The sequence below is a fragment of the Enoplosus armatus genome, chromosome 1 (genome assembly GCF_043641665.1).
Source record: "Enoplosus armatus isolate fEnoArm2 chromosome 1, fEnoArm2.hap1, whole genome shotgun sequence".
Lineage (NCBI taxonomy): Eukaryota > Metazoa > Chordata > Actinopteri > Centrarchiformes > Enoplosidae > Enoplosus > Enoplosus armatus.
The window spans coordinates 3,110,972-3,130,207 of NC_092180.1; the positions used below are offsets into that span (position 1 = coordinate 3,110,972).

Sequence of the window (19,236 nt, forward strand, 5' to 3'; positions counted from 1 at the left end):
GAAATAAAGAAAATACGCTGTTACACAGGTGTAATAAGTGTGGAGTGTGCCACCAGAATAATTGCATTTATTAGTGTTTAATTATAATGAATTAGTAAATTGATTCATTTAACAATATATAAACTGATTTATTAGGCTACATTTGCATGCATATTATGCATTAAATACTCAAAAGTATTTAAAGACAATTTTCTACTGTTTGTATTCCAAGATTTTTCTCCTTTTCCAATAAATATATTCTGCAGGTTTATCAATCATTCCAATCAATCAATGTATTTGTCACATGTAATCATATACAATCACAGTGAAATGTAATGTCTCATAAATGTGTGTGTGTGTGTGTGTGTGTGTGTGTGTGTGTGTGTGTGTGCAGTCCGAGACAGAACGCGCACGAGCAGATGACCGATCAGATGAGGGTCACATGGTTCAGTCAGCTGATGCTAACGCTAAGCAGCCGGACGGTTCTCCTGCAGCAGAGACGGATCTGACGGTCAGACAGGATGCCTTTCTCCGAGCTATATTTTAACGTTGATAACGGCTACCTGGAGGGGCTGGTTAGAGGATTTAAAGCTGGAATACTGTCCCAGGCGGATTATTTAAACCTCGTTCAGTGTGAGACTCTGGAAGGTGAGTTAAAACAGATGCCCGGCTAACGGCTAATAGCTAGCCGCCAGGGCTAATTCCACTAGCTAACGCAAACTGTCAGTCTAAAAGCCAGTTAGCTCGGTTTACATACAACGGTAACGTTGCCTATAATTGTACAATCTAACACTCTACGTTGTATAATTGTCACTTGGTGCTAGTCGTTAAGCTTCACGTCGACAATTTGTACAGATTAAAGGCGACATATCATTCGGGAATCGGTTTTTAAAGCTAGCTAACCTCTGAGTCTTAGCTAGCTAACATAATGCTAACATAAGCCAAGCAAACATAGCCGAGGGTTATGTCGTCTATTGATCAATGATGGACTTTTTAGAGGAAGTGAAATTACTGTAGGGTTTTGTAATGTTATGACAAAATGTCGTGCTTCAGTAGCTTGAGCTAGCTTAGCTTTATTGCACTGACACCTCCGCAGTGTTATTACGGTCATAACGATTAAACTGACGACGTGTGACCGTTTCCTGGTAAACATCAATATAACTGAGATTTTATTGCAATAAACGCTCCTTGTTTTCTTGCGTTGCTGTTATATTAATTTCTGTACAACATTTACATCAAAGAGTGAAAAATAAGGTTATCAATCATAAATCATCCTCTTTAGTTTTGTTGTTTTTTGTACCAGCTTACATTTACAGTTGTTATGCAGATGTAGGTGCAGGTTCATATAAACAGTCTGCATTACTACACATCAATAATGTTACCTTAACAACAAAGACTTCACATTCACTGAGATGCTTTGTGTATCTCAAGCCATGTCAACACTGTACAAATTGCATTTTTACCTTAGAGAAATTAAAACCAGTGGCTGTTGAAGTCTCAACACTGTTGCTGTGACACTTTTATGTTTTATATATTTGTGTTGATGCTTTTATGTTTTATCTATGTTTTAGAGGTGTACTCTGGTCCTGAGGGCATGTTATTTCATTTAAGCTGTATTTCTTAGCAGTAAAAATGACAAATAAACTTGAACTTGAACTACTTGGTTGGGGCACACCTGCACAGAGGGGCCTTGGGTTTTGGGGGGTATGAACCTCCCATGTGATACACCTTGCCGCTCGCCCCTCACTCGCCGGTGAAAAGAAGCGCCTGATGATGTCATAGAGGCACATACCTGTCTACTCTACTTGTCTTGCAGTTTGATTTTAGGCTTCTTTCACACTTCGCCAATCATGGCTTTCTAATCATCTGTACCTTTTCTGTCTATGTGTCTCCCCTGCAGATCTGAAGCTCCATTTGCAGAGCACCGACTATGGCAGCTTTCTGGCAAACGAGGCGTCTCCTCTCACCGTGTCCGTTATCGACGACAAGCTGAAGGAGAAGATGGTGGTGGAGTTTCGCCACATGAGGAACCAATCGTACGAGCCGCTGGCCAGCTTCATGGACTTCATCACGTAAGCAAAGAGTAGTTGTGTTGAAGTTGTAAGATTCCCTGTAAACTTTCTCTCATGTAGCTTTAAAGTTGAAGTAAATTCATTTTCTACAGTGTGTACATCAGAATCAGATGCAGCAGTTGATACAGAACATTTTCATATATGCTGCAACGATTACTCGATTAATCAATTATTTGATCAAAAGAAAATTAGTTGCCATAATCGATAAATAGTTTCAGTCATTTTTCAAGCAAAAATGTAAAAGGTTTTCTGGTTCCAGCTTCTTAAATGTGAAGATTTGCTGCTTTTTCTTTGTCGTGTGTAATGGTAAATGAAGAGTCTTTGGCTTTTGGTGTCACTTTGGGCTCTGGGAAATTGTAATGAGCATTTTTCACAAATCTTTGACATTTTATAGATTAAGCGATTAATCGTGACAATAATATGCAGATTAATTGATAATGGGAATAATTGTTTGTGGCAGCAGCCCTACCATAGTTTGATAAGTGAACCCGGTGTGTGAAAGTGGCCTTTACTGCAGGTCCGTCAGCCAGGGTGGTTGCTGTGTCGTCATTTGTACAATACTGAAACCAGCAGGTGATCGGCTAGCTTTTAACAAATGAAATAACATCAAGCAATGTGCGTCCACCACCCCATGATCAATATGGTCACTAGTGATCCTGTGAAGTTGGCTTCACCTTGCTGAGGGAAAGTGGTGGACACACAAACTTGAAACGTGTTTGAGGTTATGTTATCTTGTGGTGCTACAGCTTCTAGCAGGGGCTGGTTTGCAAACTCATTCGTGCATTCAAGTATGCTCTGACATCTGAGAACTGATAGTCAGTCATTTGCCGTTAAGCAATCCATTGTTGAGTTACGTTGTTGGAAAAAACAAAAGAGGGAGACAAAAAGCAGATACACAGTGGTTCCTGCCTATAAATGCATTATAATGCATTTGACAGTAAAATAAAGGGGACCAAATGTTTATAGATTTCCTGTCTCAGGCGAGTTTCATGTCTCAGCAGGTTGTTTTTTATTCTGCTCTAAAATGTAACGGTATGCTTTAAAAACAGTTTCCAGTATTGGAAAGTATTCTGTGTAGTTTACTGTATAGTGTACTATGTAGTATGTACAATTAATAGGCTACAACCTGCTGGAAGACGTTTATGATCATTTTTAACAAACACCAAGAGGGGGGAAATGGTCAAAAGGCTTCTCACTGTGTGATCCTGCTAACAGATGAATAACTTTGAGATCGAATTGTCTTCTCTGCTTTATCATGACCCCCCCCACCTACCTTGTGACTTCAGGTACAGCTATATGATAGACAATGTCATCCTGCTGATCACGGGCACCCTCCACCAGCGGGCCATCTCTGAGCTGGTGCCAAAGTGTCACCCGCTGGGAAGCTTCGAGCAGATGGAGGCGGTCAACATCGCCCAGACCCCCGCTGAGCTTTACAACGCCATCCTGGTGGACACGCCCCTGGGTGTGTACCATCGCATGAACTGCTATTTAAACAGAAGAGGATGTAAAATCTGAATAGTAATGTCTCTTGCAGAACAGGAGATGGCACCACATCTTAAAGAAACGTTAATTTCTGCTGGTTTGATGTCAATTCTTTCTCGTTTTCTTTCCAGCTGCATTCTTCCAGGACTGCATATCTGAACAGGACTTGGATGAGATGAACATTGAAATAATTCGTAACACACTTTACAAGGTAAAGAACAATATAATTATTGTCAGTAATGATGAACGTACTGTAATAATGTGAGTGTTTACATCATAAAAGGCAAGATGAACTGAAACAACTGCAAGAGTCAAAGTCAATTAATAAAGAGACAAAAATAAGCAGCAGATAAAAAGATACTAACAACTCAATGATTGCAAATATGTCGTTGAATATTGCAGTTATGTAAACTATAAGACAATATACATTGAGATTAATTTTATATTATAATTTGATTATCATTTTTTTCTTAAACTATTAATATGTTAATTAATATTATAAGTAAAGAGCAGCAATGTTCATGTATTTGTTTTTTCATTTCATAAAATACATTTTGAACCATGTGTTCTCAGGCTTACCTGGAGGCTTTCTATAAGTTCTGCTCCAACCTTGGAGGAACCACGGCGGACACCATGTGCCCTATTCTGGAGGTGAGTGAAAACAAACACACACATGCACAGCTGGTGGGGGGACGTCCGTCTGAATTAAAATCTGCAAAATCTGCAGCAAGAAGTTTTGCTACGGAGCAGATCTGGAGTTTCACTGAATCCTCCACTGGTTCGCGTCACATTTAGGCCCCTTCAATTGGCATTTTGTACCCAAAAAATACATACCTGTCAACAAAGTATTATTGTATGGTCTTGAAGTGGGTTTGGTGAGATAAAAGTCTGTACATGAAAATGTTGAAGTGTGTTCAGGTTGACTCATATAAACATGTAAAGATGCTCAGTGTTGCTGGCTGTGGATTTAAGCTCAGCTCAGTCACTTGCTGTTGCTCCACTGACCTTCCCGTCTCTGCTGCAGTTTGAGGCAGACAGGAGAGCCTTCATCATCACCATCAACTCGTTCGGCACAGAGCTGTCCAAAGAGGACCGCGCCAAGCTCTTCCCCCACTGCGGCAAGCTTTACCCAGAAGGCCTTGCTCAGCTGGCCCGGGCAGATGACTATGAGCAGGTCAAGGCCGTAGCTGATTTCTATCCTGTAAGTCCAAAAGCCAGTGGCTTGCTGGGATCACAGCATTTAAATGTGAAATCTTACCACTGACATGTTGTCTTGTCTGTCTTTGAACCGGTCTCTTAAAGGCTTTTAAATCTGTTCAGGCAGTTTGTCTTGTTCACTCTGGTCTCTCCAGTTCCCTGTCTTTCGTTCTCCTGTTGGTGTCTGTTACAACACTTTGTTTTAATGATCACTATACTGTCAGTATGTCTGAACTTGGCTCATGTCCTCAGGAGTACAAGCTGCTGTTCGAGGGTGCCGGCAGCAACCCAGGCGACAAAACACTGGAGGACCGTTTCTTCGAGCACGAGGTGACACACACACACGATCAGACATACACTTACTCTTAAGTAACTTAGCTGTTTTACGCCGTCCGGCTGCACTCCGGCTCAGCCACGGCTCTGTCGTGGTTTCACTGTCTGCTGGAAACGTTTCAAAAGCAACATTTTGTGTGTTTTACAAGCATAAATACACGTTTGCAGCTCATTTAGATGTGTTAACAGATGCTTTGGTGTACTTCAGGGATACTCAACTTGTTTTGGCGGGGGGGGGGGGGGGGGGGGGGGGCGTTTTTGCAAGATTACATGGAGGCAGGGGCCAGTTAATAAACAACATTAATGGATAGGCCTCAGGTCTTTCTGCCAGAAGCTTTCTAACACGTGGTTAAAGTTGTGAAATGGTCGCAGTGTAGTTTAGGTAACTACTTGGTTAGGTTTAGGAAGAGATCATGGTTTGAGTTAGAATAAGAAGAACAGTCTTTCTGAAAGCCTTGAAGGCAAACTTCTCCTACGTGCCCCGAGCTGGTCAGGTGTTCATGAACTCTTTGGAAAGTGTCACTGCTTCTGCACACTGCACAGATTGCTGATGGGCTAATATGTAACTTCCCAAGTAACAGCCAAGGGACATTATTGAACATTTGCTAATTACTATAAACAAAACATTCCCAGTGTGAATTAGAAAATGGTCGGCAGGCCACTCGGAAACCCTAACTTGGGCCAGATTTGGCCCACGGGCCACATTTGAATGTCACTGGTGTACTTGAATGTGACAACCATCTCACAGCACAGCTGCTGTTATTAATCTGTATCTTTGTGTATTTGGTCTATCGGTGTCTGTCAGCAGCTAATGACTGCTGAACAGAGAGAGCTCGAGGGGAATGAAACAACGGTTTAACGGGCTGCTTCCTCCCTCCCTCACTTTCTCTTCTGTCTTTCTAACTACAAACACGAAAAACATTTGTTGAAATGCATCATTAAAATAAACATCAGCATTTTTTTTTTACAAACACTTAACATAAACAAGCATTCCTGATATAGTTATTATTTGTTTTTGTTAAGAATTGTGATCAAGATCAAGCGGCCATTTTACAGTTGGTGGACAAACTGTATAATGGTGACAGTTTCTAAATCTATAAAATAAAAAGTCTCTACTTTTGGATTTCTGTTCTGCAATTTCTGTGATGATTTTACTTGCAGGTGAAGCTGAACAAGCTGGCCTTCCTCAACCAGTTCCACTTCAGTGTCTTCTACGCCTACGTCAAGCTGAAGGAGCAGGAGTGCAGGAACATCGTCTGGATCGCGGAGTGTATCGCCCAGCGGCACCGCGCCAAGATCGACAACTACATTCCTATCTTTTGAGCCTCCTCTTCCTCCCTCCCCCCCCCCCCACCCTCCCCTTCTTCTTCGCGTCATCATTTCATTCAGTCTCATGTCTTGAACAGTGTCTTCGGTCGCACCTCAGTGTTAAAGATTCTGATGGTTTGATGCTAAATTTTCTCCATTCTTCACTCGTAGGTGTAAATTGGTTCCTGACACCAGAGTCTCTTGTTATAATGTGAGATTGTCGCTTTAAAGTAAAACACATAATCAAGTTAAATACACAGTTTTTAACTGGAGGAGAATCACATGAGTCTGGTCCAACAGGGGTGGTTGGTGCTTTATTTAATCAGCTCACCAGGTAAAGGAGGCAACTCATTTGACTTTCAAACTCTTACCTGTGATTGTCTGAACATTCTGACGCTCAGTGTGTTGTTTTATGCGGCACGCCCTGTCCACCTGACACATCGGCTGGTTAAATACACCAATAGAAGAATTTGCAATTGACTAAGTCCAGGAATTAACCCGACAGCCTTGGAGGTGGTGAAGCTTGATTTATTTCACTGTGGACTCCCAGCACAGCAAACACAACCATCTTTTTGAGATCATGTTCACCTCCAGACACATGAAACACTCAAGTGTGCAGTATACTGCATGTTTTGGATTTATCACCATAGCAAAAGTTAATGTCCCAAATCTGAACCTCAGACGATCTCAGAACTTCGGCCAGTCCAGAACACAGTGGACATGAAAACATTCCTCTGCGCAGCGTCAGTCTCCACCAGGTTCTATATAACCTGTATTTATTTCTGTTTTAGTGCTAGGTTTTGTCAGCATGTCTGGTCATTATGTGTTTTTCCCCCAAAAACGAGTGAAATGTGTGAGCTCCACCTGATTTGCTGTCTTAACTAGATGGTTGTTAGATATTAAAACTACAGCAGCTGAACAGGAGCGTCCAGTCCTCAGTGTTCCCGTTCCTGTGTGAACTCTTTCTGTAAATGAACGTACTGGAATGAGGCAAAATCTTGTGAGTATATGATGACTTAATGTTTAAAGTATACAAAGATATATAGATATTTAAAGATGACTATATGATTTTGTTTTTTCATGCTGTAAAAATTGATTTTTTTTTGTTTTGATCTGTTTCTTACTCGTGAAATGTGTATTGTAAATGTGACAAAAAATAAACAGACTAAACTGCAGTAACGGCGGTCTGGAGAAACTTAAGACTCGTGAAATGGCTTTAAAATGTTTTCACTGGTTTGACGTGTTTGTGCAGGTGACAGATGGAAAGGAAGAGATGCTTCAGCAGTAACGGGATTATATTGTGTACAATATGCACCTGTGTGTGATTGAGGAGTGAGGTTTTGTATTTGTGCTGTCTTCAGCCAGTTGTGAAACTACAGTCAGATGTTACAGCAGAACGCTGTGTAAGGAAAGATGTCTAAAATCCAAACAATCATCACCATCATCACCACCACAGCTATCTGATGGGGTTTATATTAAATGTAATCGTGTCTTGAGAGTTTACAGCTGCTGAGGCTGATGGGATGGTATTCATTTTACAGGTATTTAGTCATTACCCAGATTTGTGCAAATATTGGACAAATTGAAAGTTTTGCCTGATGAGGGCAGTAGAGAAGAAATGGGATCAGCTAAGTTCTTACAGGAGATATTGATTCAGCACAGGCCGAGCCGCTTCAGGTTTAATTGAGTCCAATCAGGCCGTTCAGCTCCAGCTGTTGTGTCCGCAGCCTGTCAGTAAACCTGCGACTGTTATCAGAGTTTCTGAGAGGGAACAAACCCAGGAAACACATCCGACCATGACTTTACAACTTAAAACCAAAGCCAGACTCTTTGACCTGCACTGCTCTGTGGGCCTGACGGACTGGGACATGGACAAGGAGCTGAAACTGGCAACAACCACCGACCAGTTCTACCACGGTGACTTGGCAGTTTTTCCTTTTGTCTTTGGCTTCGCTGTTGGTTAAAGGAGGATTGTCATTCACTCCCATCCTGAACGGCTCAACTGGTGTTACGGTTAAAGCTCAGACTACCATTAGAGACGGTTACAAACAAGTTCCAGTTAGTGTTTCATATTACACTAAGGAACAGTGAAGCGAGTCTGAAGTGCATTTTGTCAGTGTGTTAATCTATTTAATCTATCACTGATGACAGATGACAAACTGAATGATCAATACGTGGTCCAGAGGCCTTCTGCAAGAGCCTCAAGAAGAAAAGATGAATTCATTTGGTACGATAAAACGTCAGGTGAGAAAAACACCAAGTCAATGAAGTGCAGGTGAGAGTGTCGCTGTGGACGGACTGCTAATGATTTACTTTACAAGCTTTCTACTTTTTTTTCTTTTCTTTGTGTCCACATTTACACATTTGTGTTCAAGTTATCCTGTGAAGTTTCAGTGTTTCTCACTATTGTTTCTATACTCGAGGCTTGGAGGAGTTGTTTTCCTTACATAAACTGAAAGAGATATAACATATTGGTAGGCTGAATTATTTATTGTTTTACTTTGGACAGAGCCAACTGTTAGCTGTTTCGCCATGTGTTGTTTTTATGCTAAGCTAAGCCAGCCATCTCCTGGCTGAGCGTGGTATCGACCCTCCATCTCACTCTCGGTAAGAAAGCAGATACGTCTACATGTCAAACTAACCACTGTTGATGTTGAGTTAATGTCCTTCTACATCCATGTTTCATCCGCTAGCAGCCTTTTTACTTCCTTCCATCTTTTGAGTTTTTTCCTCTCTCTCTCCTCCTGATGAGGATAAAATGTTGGCTTTTTATTTTCTTTCAGAAACGTGAAAAAGTTTTCGCTGTGTGCCAGAAACCTTTTTAAATCTTCGGCTCTGTTTACTCTGTGACCTCTTTTGCTGCCGTCATCGGACCAACAGTATGTCCTGCCAAATAAATGACTGCAGCAACTTAAAGTCTGCCATGATTCTTCTCTCCATCAGACACCTTTGTGAAGCCGAACCTGTGGCTGCTGGTGAATCCCAGTATCGCCTGTCCGATCCAGTTCGCAGAAGATGCAGCAGATCTGCCAACTCTCTGTGACCCTGCTGAGGAAATCCAAACACCTCTACTGGACCCTGCAGAGACCCAACGTCGCCTTACGACAGAGCTCCACATGTTTGCCCCCCATGGTGCTCCCCTCAAGGAGAAACTGCTGCACTCTGTTTCCCCCTGCACTGAGCACATGGTACAGTATGCACTACATCAACAATCACTGTTATACAGTATTGTGTGTGTGCTGGCGGCATGCTTTAGTTTACACTCAGTTTCACACACATTCACAGTACATTATGTGCAACAAGTCTTAAAGGTTCTCTCTAGTACAGCTATAGAGCTGTGTTTCTATGAGTGGGTCCCCATCTGGTTTACGTGCACATGCATGCACAGTCCTACCAGTGGTGTTGCGCTATTCCACTTGTCTCTAAGTGCAGGTAATGCGCCAAGAAACACGGCGATGCATCAGCAAAGGCAGGGAAACCCAAGACTGCAAACTAGTAAACATGGACGTGAACAGGGCCGGATTCATAATCTGCTTTGCAAATGTTTCATGTGGAGGAAAATACGCTGGACATGTTGGCCCTCAAGGAAACTCCACAGGGCCCCTTTAAGCTGCATACTGTATGAATTTTGGTTGTTTGCGAAATGTTAATACGTGTTCTTGTTGTCTCGATTTCAAGCGCATTATGATCATGTCTTAATATGCAAATTAGGTAGGCAAAAGCACACTTGTTAACAAACAAGGTGTGTCCCAAATCAAAGGCCACGATGATGCTGTAGGAGCTTTACTTCTTTTTCTGAAAGGGCTCATATGAGACCGCAGGAAGAAGCAGAGGCCAAGAGGACATTTATACTTGTTTGAGATCCAATCACAACACGAACCTGGTCTGATAGCTTTCCCATTGTAATACTTTATGCATTCATTTACACACACAATCCAGGAGCAATACCACAAACACTACAGGATTCAATGCACTGAGTCAAACCATTTGAGGGTGCGTGTTATCAATGTAATCCCACCGTCTTGACTATTAGATCAAGAATGAAGACGTCTCCTGTCGACCAGCCAAGAACAGACGCAAGGGAAGGACCACGAAGGCCAGGGTGAGAACACCAGACTTTGGTTGGACCAGGTTCCTTTAGTGGGATGTAGGGAGCTCTCTAATCTTTTTAAAGGCCCTTTTAAAACCTATTTTCTCAATTATCTCCTTACTATAACTTTTCTTTCATGAGCACAAAGTTATCTGCCAAATTTGAAGGAATTTTATTCATTTTTGTGACGCTCCGCTTTAAGTTTGAGCTAAAGTGTGGAGTTTGCATGAAATGTTTAAATGGAAACTGTCGAGCACCAGCACCATTAGTGGAATGAATTAGTTTCTTCCTGCCTCCAGGACAGTAAGACCTTGAAACCAGGATGCTGGCCTCGTCCACCAGTAAACTACTGCATCCTCATCGCCTTGGCGCTCAAGAGCAGCCATACTGGGAGCCTCAAAGTCCAGCAGATTTACCACTTCACCAGGTAAACAAGATCCCTTTTTAAAGAGCCTGTGTGTAACTTCCAATGGTCAACATGTTGCTCCCTCATGTTCCTCATATTCCTTCCTGTCCTTTCCCAGAGAGCACTTCCCCTTCTTTCAGACGGCTCCAGATGGCTGGAAGAACACCATCCGACACAACCTGTGCTTCAACAACAGCTTCCGCAAAACGTGCAACCAGCTGTTCAGAGATGGCAAGAGGAAGTCGTGTTTTTGGCACCTGACTCTGGACGGCCAGCGCCGGCTGAAGGACGAGATCTGCACATTGACAGAAGAATCCTTCAAGCAGCTGGAGAGGAGCATGTCCCACCCAGGTGAATGTGGTAAAACATGAGGACATCTGCAAACTCCACAGGCTAACCACAACAGCCTGCAACTTCAGCTCTTACTGCTACAACTTAATGCTCTTAGCGTAATTTGAGGGACAGAATACCTTGATGCCTGTTCGGGTTTGTAAATATTCAACATTGCTAATTTGATTTTCACTGAAGTGCAGTAGCGACACACTTAAAATGAGTAAAACTAAGCACTAAGTAAGTTTTTGAAATGAGACAGAATATTTATTACTAATGATGTTTTCTTTTCGTTTCAGATGTAATTCGGAGTTTACTTGCTCTGTGATTGTTGTAAAAGGTATCTAAGAGTTCGAATCAATGCATAATAAAACCTTATATGCAGAAGGTTTCTTCTGTTATGCTGTATATTACTTGTGAATATATTTTGTTTAATTCTTGTAAATACTTCCAAAAAGAACATTTTGATTTACTTAATAAAAAAAAGTGCATTCGAGCAAAGATATTTAATGTCATCAGTTAAATTAAGATCACTAAATAATTCATTTTTCGTGTATACAAAGTCTGAGTGTCCAGTCAAATGTATTCATACATCATTGATCAGTGCCTTTTCAACAGATTGTCTATGTGAACAATTTGCTAAATAAGGTTTTTTTTTGTAGCTAGCTAGTTAAGTTAACTAAACAGTTAGCTGGGTGAGTTTGGACAGGAGCAGGACTACAGTGCTGTATGCCAACAAACATTGCTACCTAGCAACGGTCAGCCAGCAGACACAGCATGGACAAACACATTATAGCCCGACGATACAGGATTATTGATACCAATGTTGATATTTGATGACAAAATAATCATTTTCTGATATAACTGTCCAGAGTTGTAACATTCTGTCTCGGTGATATAAACTGCTGTGCAGTGTTTTGTTGTTTGATAAGCCTTCAAACTGGACTTCAGATGGTATCTTATTGTCTCCTTCTTGTGGTACTTTTTTAAAGGCAGTGCCGTTTTCAAATGTGTAACGTCTGCTAAACTCGCCTCTCTTAGAAATCAATGTGATCATAAATATGCATTTCTATTTTATGGGGACACCCAGTTCAATACATCACGAGCAGTGACTGAACTGTTGATTTTATCAATGTTTAAAGATGTCCTGATGTGACGCTGAACAGTACAATGATGCAGTCGCTTTATTTGCCTGTTTCCCAGTGTCTCTGGCGCAAAATATATCTATTTTTCAGGTCGGTAGGTAAATCTCGCTTCATTTGCCAACAGTCAAATGTTTTCTGACGGGGAGCCTGATAGTTGATTTAAGTGTGTCTTCTAGTCAAATGATTGCTCTGATGTGTGAAACTTAAAGTGGTGAGATGTTCAGTTGGATGTTGGAGGCTCATCAAGCAGCACCGGGTGTTTCTCACTGAGCTCACGCGGCACAAGACAGCAAGATGACGCATCGGGACCGGTAAGAACACCGACTGAACACATTAACACGATGGCTGCCACTTAGTCGGTTGATTAAGGTGGTTGACAAAGTTTTTAGTTGATTAATGTCCCTTAGTGGTTTTCATGGCCTTTAACAAGCAATGAAACATGTATTTATTATTGTCATATGTCTGGCATCACGGTATTCACATGCTGTGGTCTTTAATCTGCCTATCCATGACTGCATTCATCTGCTGAACAATTTAAAAATAACGTCATTGTTTATTCTCACTACAGACAATAGCACCGCATGGTTCAATATGATGCTCTAATGTATGTACAACAGAATTCTGATGATGATGACGAAGAAGTGTGGCACGTCAGGACTCTTCTTCCTCCTCCTCCTCCTCGTCCTCGTCCTCAGCAGTATTGTGTCTGGACTGGGAACAGTGGTGAAAAGATATTACTGGTACATCGCGAATCCTTACACCTGGCTGGACGCTCAAAGCTACTGCAGGAGGTGGATTTACTTTTTATTCACATTGTCATCAATAGCTAGCAGAACTTAGAACTTGTAGTTATGAGTGTACGACGTCAGGACTGAATGTAACGTTGGAAATTATGTAGAATAAGAGCGAAGAAGATAAACCAGAACATCTCTTATCTCGTGATCAAATTCTCTGAAAGGTGAAATAAAGCTGCAGTGTGAACAGAAGCTACACAGTCGACAGAGCACCTGACGCCCGTATGAACCTGGAGACTTTCACTTCATCAGAATAAGACTAACAGTCTATGGAAACACTAGCAGCTCCCATAATGCTCCACTGTGATGCTTTGGCCGTAATGCTAACATCGAAACAATCAAAATGTTAACATCTCAATGTTCTGCAGGGAATGGTTACCATGTTGGCATGCTAACATTTTGCTAATTAGCATTTAACAAAAAGTACAGGTGAGGCAGATGGGATGTCATTAGTTTTGCAGATATTTAGTCAGAAACCAAAATATTGGACAAAGTGGAGTTTTGATGTGAAAAGTTAAGATGTCTCCAAAGTTGTCACAATTGATCCTCAGTGGAACATGAATGTGTGTAACGAATTTCATTGCAACCATCCAATAGTCGTCCAAGCATTTTACTGAAAACCATAAATGTCAACCTCATGTTGACACTCGAGGAAAAGTCAAGGGATCGCCAAAATCCATAGGATCTATCCTCTTGGGACCATGAGTGTTTGCACTAAAAGCCATGGCAGAAAAAAAGTTGAGATTAGTCAGTCCACTGTTTTGGTGCAGACTAAAATATCTCAACATTTATTGGATGGATTTAGATGAAATTTACAGACATTCATGGTCCTCAAGGATGAATCCTACTGACTTTGGTGATCTCCTGACTTTTCCTCTAGTGCCACCATCAGGTTGACATTTGTGATTTTAAGGGAAATATCTCAACAGCTATTTGATGGATTGCCATGAAATTTGGCTCAGACATTCATGTCCCCCACAGGATGTATTAACTTTGGTCCCTTTACTTTTCATCTAGTGCCATCATCAGGTCAAGGATTTAATTGTCCAATACTTCGTTTTATGACCCAATATAGCAAAACGATACTACAGTTCATTTTGTTTTTAATCACTTTTTTTTTCTGTCCATGTAGAAGTCACTACACTGACTTGGCCATCATCTCGACGCAGTCAGATGCAGACCTTATGAACTTAGAACGATATTATGCATGGATCGGCCTGTACAAAGAAAAGGTCAACAATACCTGGATTTGGACAAATGGTCAAGGAGACGTGGTGAATGCCTGGCAGAACAACGAGCCACACTACAGTGAAGAATGTGCTTTTGTCTATTACACCAGCAACAAGTAATGTAATTCTTCACCGTTTTAAAGACGGTTTCTTTGCATGTTAAGCAGATTCACTTCAAATCTCATGTATTTAGTATTACTGCAGAACATTTTTCCTAAGCTTTCCGTGGTGTTTAATATTTAATATTCTTTACCAATTTTCCAAGCAGCCACTGGGCTCCATTCCTTACAGTACAACATTATCTGCTCTTATTGTTGTCAGTTGATATTAAGTTAATATTGTGTGGTAATGGAGGTATGAGTCCTGATTGAAGTTAAGTCTTTACAAGTTGATCCATGCACCAATCAGAAATGAGCAACAACTGAATTAATCGTCTTTATCAAATCTGGATACTGCATTCAGATTGCCTACCTAAGCGCGATCAGTTCACAGGAAAATGATGCAACGTGTAATCCAGCGTAGTTTTATGTCATTGATGAGAGCCTCATTGTTTACTGTTAGATTAATTTACACCTTGTCACTTCGTGTCAAAGCTGAATTAAGTTCCTGCTAATGCACAGTGAACCTTTCTTACTGCTGCTGCTTCACATCATGTAGGAGGGAAGGGACAACATCTGAAGCATGATTTGATTTGAAACAGTGGTGCAAACGTTTTGCTATTTGTAGGAAATAGGCTGAAATATCAAAAACACTGTTCTGTTGACAAATATGAGATGACAAACACCTTGGAATATTCTTCTAAAAAGGACAAATTGGATTTATGTATCAAATTCTTCTTCTGTAATTTTGTTGTTCATATTTCTCTTGAAAGGTTTTATGGCTCCTATTGTAGAAACTCTTTCTTCTTCTTCTGCTACGCTACACACGGCAACCACAGCGATCACCAATACACATTTATACCGCAGACGATGACATGGTCTGAAGCCCAGAAGTACTGCAAGTCTCATTATGATGATCTGGCATCTTTCAACGACACCGCCAACCTGAACTCGGCTGTCGTTCAGGAGGAATTTCCAGTGTGGACTGGTCTGCATAAAGATGGTAAAAACAAACACAATTGCAACCTGTCATGTTTTTATGAACTATACTTTCTATATTCTGTCTAGAAACTCATCCATTAGCAAGATGGCATCAAATCTGTTAAGTCACCATCTCCAGCAGCTAAATATCTCGTCAAGCTCATGGAAGTTTCTCAGACTTTATGATTCTGTAGCTTTGTCACAAGAATACACATTGGAGACATCTGGAATAGAAAAATCTACTACTGACAATGCTGCAGCCACAGGCAACCGTCATACAACCCCAACAGCCATGAACCACTTGATGACTTAAAGCCAGTCACTTTCACTTCCCTCATTTTGAAAAACCTCGATGACCCAGCTTGTTAAGAAAACTGATGTACTACACCTGATGCAATTCACCCACAGGGTGGACAAAGGAGGTGATGTTGTAATCTTTAGCCATAAAGCTGATGGTGGGATTGATTTTCTGACAAACGGTAAACTGATAGACTTTCACCTCCTCTGTGATGCTGAAGTTTCAACATCTGTTCTGCAGGGAACACGTGGAAGTGGAGCCTAGGGTCGTCAGAATACAGAAACTGGGCATCAAACGAGCCACGGGACAACGGCGACTGTGTCTCCATCTTCTCTTTGAACAAAAGCATGGCCACCCGAAGCTGCTCTGCCCGGTTACCCTTCATCTGTTTCAGGGACAACCTGGTCCTGGTAAAGGAGAACAAGACCTGGGAGGAGGCGCTGGAGCACTGCCGAGCCCTATCCTACAATCGCTACGAGCTGGTCAGCGTGCAGCCTGGAGAAGACCACAACTACGTGATGATCAAGGTCATGGAGGCCATCACAGAGAAGGTGAGAACCTGAGACCACAGTTGAAAATAAGCTTCGGCTAGAGCTGCTGCAACAAATGCATTCAGCATTGTCACTGTTAAAGTGAAAAAATATATATAAATAAATAGAATATAAACAGAAAATCTAAGGAGGAAGACGTCACTGTCCCACACACACGTGATCTTCAAGAATTGATTTGCCGAAGCACCACAATGATGTTTTTTTTTCTTACACCTCCATCTTATTTGTATTATAAGCACTGATTACCAGACTCTAAGATGGTGCACATTTATTCCCATGAAAGCGTCTCACCCAGCACATACGCTGAAAAATCTCTTTCTCTGGGTTGCTTCCGTGTTGTGCAGCCGACTGCATGTTCTCATTATCATCTCTGTGAGCACCAGCCCGGCACATAAACTCCACACTGAGATTACATCATGCACATAAAAATAGCTTTTCTGTGCTGGAATGTACAAATATTAAACTTTAATGGTTTGAAAATAAAAATACAAAGAGTTGTAATTGACCTTGTTTGCAGTTGGAGGCGTCCTGTCAGCAGGTGATTTTTCGGATGCAGTTCCACGGTGCATCTCTCTTAATGCATCTGTGGAGGATCATTAGTTGTTTCCTCTCCTTAGGTGTGGACAGGCCTCCATTTCCTGGCCGGTCGTTGGCTGTGGGTCAACAAGGCCAATATGTTGTACTCTGACCTGCCCCTCTGCCCCCCTGAGGGGCAGCGCTGCGGAGCTTTATCCCAAAATGACTCGGGCAGCGTGGAGACCACAGACTGCTCGGAGAAAAGGAACTTCCTGTGTTACAGAAGATGGTAATGACATCACTACCATCGTCTGCATCAGGGTGGTAACTAACAGATCCACCACGTTTATGATGTTCAGATGATAGACACACAACTGTGTAGAAAGGCTTTGAACACATTAATGCAATATGTACTATATACTAAGGAATAACTTTGCTCAACCTTTATGTTAAAATGGGTAAAATAGGTTTTATGTAGCTGAATTTTCTTTCATTGAATATTGGTGCACTGGTTTCATTTTTTTATGGAAATGTACAAGTTGACAATGTATTTGGTAGATTGTCCATAGGAACATAGTGATACTGTGGAAACTTTCAAAAGAGCAAATTGATCAGCGCATTAAACCAAAAGTTATGTAATTTTGTAATGCACAATGTACAGCTTTGTATGAACAATGATGCTCCTAATGATGGAAAAAGGTAACAAACTGGTCACATTAACCAGCAGCTATTTCAATGGAGGCTTCCACTGGAGGGGGAACGCACAGCTAATGTTCTGCAGCTGCTGAAATCCTAATTCTGAAGCCAAAACGACGGCTAGAGTAACAGATACAAGCCACTGGCATCACGCGGCAGACAGTCTGAGCGATAGTTATAGTAGCCAGCAAGCTAGCTAGAGCGAGCAAACACAAGCTAACAAGGTCCAAAATAGTCCAAGGTACTTATTGTAAGCTAGAGGTAACCACACCGGTATGTTGGATGTCTTAACTGAATTGTCAAAAGGTTGTTTGTCTTCAACAGTAAGTTTCATAAATAAGTGATGAAAAACAGTGGAAAGCATTTTAATTTCAACATTTGAATGTAAACCAGATTGGAAAACCACCACATCTACCAGTAGCTACAAAAAAACTGGAACAACCAAAAAGAAAAAAAGCAATTTTTTCCTTTATTTAAGTGTTTTAGTGTGAAAGTCTGGCTGTAGCTGGCTGTAGCTAACAAACGAGCTAACAAGCTTTGACGCGTTCGCTCACATTACCAGTAACTAAAGGTTGAGTAGATGTCTTCACAGAAGGTTGTTTGTCTTCAGCTGCAGTAAGGTTTCACGAATTGAAGTGATGAACGCCGACAGTGGAAATAATTTTAATTTCAATTTATAGGGAGTGCTATGGCCTGACTCAGAGACAAATCAAAAGTAAGAAACCAACCAAAACGTTACCCACGGTTAACTGATTTTGAATGCAAATCCCATTATTCATTACTCTTTAGCTTTTTGTCATATTTTGTGGTGATAATAGCTGTTGTTGTTTAAAACCATACATTTATTTGCTTTTTGTTTGTGATTTTTGGACAAACTTAACTCCATAATCCAAAATAAATAGAACTGTGCGATTTGTTATTCGTGTGGCCGCGCTGCTCTTCCCGCTCTGTTTAGCGAGGCAGAGATGGATGAAGTGATGAACATGGAAACGGGCCACTCGTTCATGACTCACTGCGAACACTGTCCATGTTGTAATGGAAACGCTGGAGATGAAACTGATTCCTGTCAGTGATCAGAGTGTTGCTGTGCAGAGAAACATGCTCTCTGTAAATCACTGTAGTCAGCTGAGTATCAGGCTGAACACACACACACACACACACACACACACACACACACACACACACACACACACACACACACACACACACACACACACACACACACACACACACAGCAGGCGTGTCCAGTATAACAGAAGCGTCTCAGTGAAACATCTGAGACCAACGAAAAGATTCTAATTTTGAAAGCAGGTAGAAATTAAATGAAAACAACCTCGAGGATATCTGGAATTTATCAAAAGCTGGATGAAGGATATTGTAGGTAGTGTGATTTCTGTTTTTGTCTTTAACAGCTAATCTCTCGCTGTGTTTAATGAAGCTGGCAGCTATTCAGTCATGAATGTTTCACAGATGTGTCATGTGCTTGTTATGAACGAGGGCTGGAAACCTTTCCAGGCAGGCAGAGTCTTAGAAACCCTGAACGGGACGTGTGTGTGTGTGTTTGGGCATTGGAGTGGCTTATAAACTATGTCCAAATACATAATTTCTGTGTGAAACTGTTGAAAAAGAATGATTTTACTTGATTTCAATGCAGTGTGTGGAGAGAGCGGTTGGTCCTGAGGTGCAATAAAAAACAGGACTTGTAAAACAAATTACCAAAGAACTCAA

The 19,236-nt window shown here is 41.4% G+C and overlaps 2 protein-coding genes across 2 annotated transcripts; both read left to right on the plus strand.

Moving 5' to 3' along the window:
* Positions 1-462: 462 nt before the first annotated feature.
* Positions 463-7,553, plus strand: LOC139302592 (V-type proton ATPase subunit d 1). Its single transcript, XM_070926326.1, has 8 exons — positions 463-627; positions 1,880-2,051; positions 3,338-3,516; positions 3,668-3,747; positions 4,110-4,187; positions 4,561-4,737; positions 4,986-5,063; positions 6,228-7,553. Exons 1-8 carry the CDS (start codon positions 501-503, stop codon positions 6,387-6,389), a joined length of 1,053 nt encoding a protein of 350 aa, XP_070782427.1. The 5' UTR covers positions 463-500; the 3' UTR covers positions 6,390-7,553.
* Positions 7,554-8,170: 617 nt separating this feature from the next.
* On the plus strand, positions 8,171-11,528 carry foxr1 (forkhead box R1). The gene is made up of 7 exons (XM_070910366.1): positions 8,171-8,291; positions 8,526-8,618; positions 9,318-9,562; positions 10,408-10,476; positions 10,764-10,891; positions 10,989-11,221; positions 11,500-11,528. Exons 1-7 carry the CDS (start codon positions 8,171-8,173, stop codon positions 11,526-11,528), a joined length of 918 nt encoding a protein of 305 aa, XP_070766467.1.
* The last annotated feature ends 7,708 nt before the right edge of the window (positions 11,529-19,236 follow it).

Excerpts from the sequence above, each read along its gene's own strand:
- LOC139302592 (XM_070926326.1), top strand. The coding sequence starts at position 501 with ATGCCTTTCTCCGAGCTATATTTTAACGTTGATAACGGCTACCTGGAG. Across the intron at positions 2,052-3,337 it reads AGCTTCATGGACTTCATCAC|GTACAGCTATATGATAGACA; the intron begins GTAAGCAAAGAG and ends TTGTGACTTCAG. Across the intron at positions 3,748-4,109 it reads TTCGTAACACACTTTACAAG|GCTTACCTGGAGGCTTTCTA; the intron begins GTAAAGAACAAT and ends ATGTGTTCTCAG.
- foxr1 (XM_070910366.1), top strand. The coding sequence starts at position 8,171 with ATGACTTTACAACTTAAAACCAAAGCCAGACTCTTTGACCTGCACTGC. Across the intron at positions 8,292-8,525 it reads CACCGACCAGTTCTACCACG|ATGACAAACTGAATGATCAA; the intron begins GTGACTTGGCAG and ends CACTGATGACAG. Across the intron at positions 8,619-9,317 it reads TTGGTACGATAAAACGTCAG|ACACCTTTGTGAAGCCGAAC; the intron begins GTGAGAAAAACA and ends TCTCTCCATCAG.